The 4,798-nt window shown below is 33.2% G+C and overlaps 1 protein-coding gene across 2 annotated transcripts; it reads right to left on the bottom strand.

Annotated features, from left to right (window-relative positions):
* Nucleotides 1–1,707: 1,707 nt before the first annotated feature.
* Nucleotides 1,708–4,452, bottom strand: LOC134242248 (uncharacterized). 2 transcript variants are annotated; one of them, XM_062724330.1, is made up of 6 exons: nucleotides 4,222–4,448; nucleotides 3,203–3,357; nucleotides 3,001–3,113; nucleotides 2,750–2,889; nucleotides 2,292–2,507; nucleotides 1,708–1,976 (listed from the first exon to the last, which is right to left on the bottom strand). In XM_062724330.1, exons 1-6 carry the CDS (start codon nucleotides 4,364–4,366, stop codon nucleotides 1,936–1,938), a joined length of 810 nt encoding a protein of 269 aa, XP_062580314.1. In that variant the 5' UTR covers nucleotides 4,367–4,448; the 3' UTR covers nucleotides 1,708–1,935. The 2 variants fall into 2 exon arrangements, with proteins under 2 accessions (XP_062580314.1, XP_062580316.1); XM_062724332.1 differs by having other exon boundaries at nucleotides 1,856–1,976; nucleotides 2,279–2,507; nucleotides 4,222–4,452.
* Between the last annotated feature and the right edge of the window lie 346 nt (nucleotides 4,453–4,798).

The raw sequence follows: 4,798 nt of genomic DNA, 5'->3' as shown, positions 1-4,798 counted from the left end.
TATACTTGTTCTTTATTGTTATTGAGCATTTTTTTCTTGCCTTATGCCATGGCGTCAGGCACTACTAAGGATCAATATTTCCTACGTCCGAAGCTAAGAGGTCACAGTTAGCCAGCAAAATTTTGTGCATGCTGATTATCATCGAATTTTGTTACCTGCGTTTCAACAACAACAGTTAGCAGAAAAATGATCATATTACTGATACACTGAGGATGTATTTAAACATGCATACAATCGCAATATGTCGTCCCCAACTTCGTTCGGGACGACATAATGACTAGAAAGTCTGCTATTGCAAGCAATAGCGTATGTTTCCCGAACTGGAGAATTTTCATTTTGTCATCAGTAATACTATGCCCATTAGCTAAGCTTGGACAACCATCAACTCGTATCAGTCCTTTCGGTACTTTGATTTTAAAATCGGAGCTAAGCGCATGTGCATGCATATGCAAGTTATAAATCCCATCCTGTTTGGTTCAAAACTAGAGTAGTTATAGCCATTTAAAGTTTTAGCCAATCAGATTGCAGTGCACATGCATGCACATGTTTTCATGATTATTGTTATATATCATATTGTAGTAATGCATCACTTGTCGTAATGCATGACTTATTTAAAATTTCAATGTATTTCATCAAAAAAGAAAGAGATATTAAAATTTTTGTTTCAGCCAATCAGAGCAAAGTGCACGTGCATGCACATCATTTCGTGCTAATCTGACAATGTCATATTATCTACACTATTAATATATCCTTATATAATATCCTTATGAAATGAGCATTTCATCAAAAAAGTGTAAAAGTTAAAGCAATATTCAGTATACAAGTCATTTAATGTTGCATGCATCCGCACGTAAATGCGTATGCACACAAAATGACCTTTGTTCCATACATCTACACAACATGCCTATTAGCCTTAAAAAGGTTTTAGCTCAATTGGATGGACATTTTTCTAGAACTCAAACTTGGACAACCATCAAACCTATCTGTACTTTCAGTACTTTGATTTAAAAATCGAAGTTCAAGAATTTTGACTTTTCCCCCCTTTCCATGGAAACTAATAAAAGCTTCGAATTTTTAAATCCAATGAGCACAATTAAAGAACCTAATCATTACATCCACAAAATTTCATGACGAATGTGCAAGGGTCTATGCCTACAAGTTTTGGGGATTTTAGTTCATGTAGAATAGTACTTGATGCAACAGAAATCACCCAGGATGTTCCAGGGAATATGAGATTGCAGGCCAGCACATACAGCGGATACAAAAATTCTCACACTGTTAAAAGTGTTACAGGTGTTGCACCTAATGGTGCTTTGGTTTTTATTACTAAACTGCACCCTGGCAGCACATCTGATGTTGCAACTGTAGAACATTGTAAAGTCTTAGAACAGTTATCTCCAGGTGATATGATCTTAGCAGACAAAGGGTTCACTATTCACAAGTTGTTGCCCCCAAGGAGTACATCTAAATATTCCTCCCTTTCCAGTGAGGTCCAACTATGTCGAAGAATTGCTAAGTCACGCATACATGTTGAAAGAGCAAATGAGCGTATTAAGAATTATGAAATTTCAAGGCATGTTCCGCAGCAATTTAGATATATTTCTACAAAAGTCTTTCAATTATGCTGTGTTTTAGTCAATTTTCAGGATCCCCTTGTGCAGGAAATTGCTCAGAATTTTGCAAGTGTAGATAACTAAGATATTAAAATTAAAATGTTTTCACCATGTTTAATGTTATATCTTATAGCTGTTGTAAATACGGGAGAAATTTACAGAAATAAAAGTCTGTCAAAACAGATATGTTGATCTCCCAATTGATGTCTTTGTTAATTCTCACAATCGCACAATCTTTTGGTGTCCAGACCATAAAATCACACAAGGATTTCCCAATTATATGAAGCTGTCCTTGCACTTGATCATAGTATTGGTGGTTCTCTCATAGCTTGAAGGACTTGACTCCATTAAAATCCTGAACCTCTGTATGAAAAAAATATATATGTTGAAGATTTTTAAAGAATAAGAATTTTCATTGGTGCCTCAATCATTAATATAAGACAAAACTATTTAACTAATAAATATTTACATGTATAAGTATTTTGTTCCTTACTGTACAATAAAGTGAGAAGGCAAATCATCTGCCTTGAGGACTAACATTACAACAGAAGGAAAAAAACTTTTTTAACATTTGCTAAATTGTACTTAAATTTATCCAAACTAATATATTGGAATTATTTAAAGTAATATCTCAGTACATGAAACGTATTCAAACAAATACATACACACTATTATTACCTAGGCAGAAATCGTGTACTTTTTCAATAGCTTCTGGAATTGTCATATTCTTTGCTGAAAAGGGGCATTTCACCTCCAGTATTTCTGGCTTAACGTTTGACATCTCTAATATGTCAGCGAGTCCTGGATTCTGATAGCTGAATCCGAATGCAGCAGGACGACGAATGAGTCCATCGGGGCTTGACCCAAGAACCCCATTACAGTGTAGCCAGATACCTAATATGAACAGTATTATAAAGTTTCAAAATAGCATTAATATGCAACACTCTGATTTTCTTATGCATTGATGACTTGTTATAAATAGAATATACAAACAGTATATTTATATTCATTATCTTCAACTTCAGTTTAATAACTGAATTTTAAATAAATTAGCTCAAGAAAAATTTTTATTTATCATCAATTTTTATTTTGCTTTAAAGAAATTGAAATTTTGCTTCGGAAAGAAATGTACCAACCTGTTGGCTCTACAACTGCATCCCCAAAAGTTCTATACTTTTCAATTGCAACTTTTTCATTGCACGTTCCCCAAATAATGGCATCCTTCTTTGACAGATCATAAGCTGAGCATAATCTTTTGTATAAGGAGACAGGATATCTGTTATATAAGGAGCAAACTTTCAATATTTTTGATTTTATAATTAACTGCTTTTACAAGTATCATTTATAATTACATATACATATAAAGGCATGTAAACTACCAGTATACCTATTTCTCTTGATCGCTGCCAAAACACAACCAAAGTTTGAAGCTGTTAATCTATTCTTCCTAACAGATGACCACATGCAATTTTCCTTTTGACCAGTGGTAAGACAGGCAATCTAAAACATGACAAAAATCTTAAAACTTGAACAACATTCATAATGAAACAGAATACATTCTATTCATTATGCAACTCATTTGTCTTTACCTGTTGGATTTCTTGCTCATTTATCATTAATCTTTGCTTCATCCAAGCGATTGGATTCTCTGCAGAAATAAATTCCTGGCTAGAGATGAGGTCTTCAACTAGAGGCACTGCAAGTGTGGGCACAGGCGGCTCGGGGGATAGTATCCAATGCATTGCTGTTGATTTAATTAAACAAAAAAATTAAACCCTCAGTGAAAAAGACAACAAATACTCAATAAACCTGTATTGCAGTTACATCACCAATTCTTAATACTGGTATATATGTTAAATATTTTTTCAAACTTATTTTATTTACTACTTCAAATAAATTTTGGATTTCAATATGTATATATGTGGAAAGAATGTACAAATAACTTCCTTTAAGTATGTATGAGAAATAGGGTGAATAATATTTAAACATTTTACTAAAGGTTGCAGTTGAGTTGAAGTTTTATATTACGTCACGATCTTCTAGTTTGACAGATGCGTTCAAGGTAAATAGTATACGCCTCCTAACCGCAAGCTTTACGACTGGAACTTTCTTCTAATCCCTGATTGTTTGCTTGTACAACAAACTATTTCTGTGTCAAGGTTGATAATATGAGTTTATCAATCACATGAATTGTTTACGCTTAATGCATCTGTCAAAAAAGATTGTGACTTGATGCAAAACTTCACACTGAATTGAAATTGATAGTATAAATGTATAATTAAAAGTTTAAAACAAAGTCAACACAAAAACAAAAGAGACAAGAACAAAACTAAACATGTAAAAGACAAAAAAAGCAAAAAGAATGGAAAGACTGCACATCTTGTCAGAATTTCAGTCCAATGTCAAATAAGCCATTAAATATCTGAAGTCCAAAGTCCGGGTGTAATGAGTTAGTTAGGTGTTTTGTGAATTTATATATATATATATATATACACATGTGTGTATATATATGCATTCTATCCTATCACAGTATAAATTTTCAAAAAAGTAACAATAAAATAAACTCGTAAACAATGTGACACTAAAATAAAACACCAGATATATTAACCTGAAAATCTCCCTACAGTTGTCAATTTCTGATATAGGAACTCCCTGTCCCTATCATTGACTGGCCTATTTGTTGCCCTAGTAATTTTTGACAAAAATTGAAAAATGGAGCATAATACAACACTGAATGGTTTTACATATACCATGCTAGCTGCAGATCTGTAGCTTGCTGGTCTGAAAAAATTAGGATGGACGACCAGAGAGATACAGTTCCATCCATTGAAAAAAGTGTATATTGCCCATAAAAAAATATGCTATTTCTCTATTTTTTATATTTTCACTTTTGGGGTACTGTCATTTTTTAATATTTTGCACCATTCATGAAACAGTCATAATAAATGCATACCTGTAATTTATAAACCTGTCAGGTGCAGGAAAAAGTTCTTCCATCGTCTTAGTTTGACGAGGTGGCGCACTCTGGATGCTTAATCCAACTCTGGCGTACATCAGTTTTGCTGACATTTTTGTACCTGTATCAACATGTTCCATAAATTTACTAAGTTATATTATAGTCTTGGGGCCTAAAGTTAGATTTTATAGTTACAAGTATGCTTATATATGCCAAGGTAGTGGACTTG

Source organism: Saccostrea cucullata, unplaced genomic scaffold (assembly GCF_032062105.1).
Source record: "Saccostrea cucullata isolate Sc308-1 unplaced genomic scaffold, CSIRO_AGI_Scuc_v1 ctg2748, whole genome shotgun sequence".
In the NCBI taxonomy this organism is placed as follows: Eukaryota; Metazoa; Mollusca; class Bivalvia; order Ostreida; family Ostreidae; genus Saccostrea; species Saccostrea cuccullata.
The sequence above is the reverse complement of the archived record's forward strand: the minus strand, read 5'-3'. Positions and strand labels throughout refer to the sequence as shown.

Bases quoted from the DNA above. Each gene is read 5' to 3' on its own strand.
- LOC134242248 (XM_062724330.1), bottom strand. From the start codon at position 4,366: ATGGTATATGTAAAACCATTCAGTGTTGTATTATGCTCCATTTTTCAA. The intron at 2,508-2,749 runs GTTGGTACATTT...TGTTCATATTAG, and splicing joins TGCAGTTGTAGAGCCAACAG to GTATCTGGCTACACTGTAAT. The intron at 1,977-2,291 runs GTAATAATAGTG...TTTTTCATACAG, and splicing joins AGTACACGATTTCTGCCTAG to AGGTTCAGGATTTTAATGGA.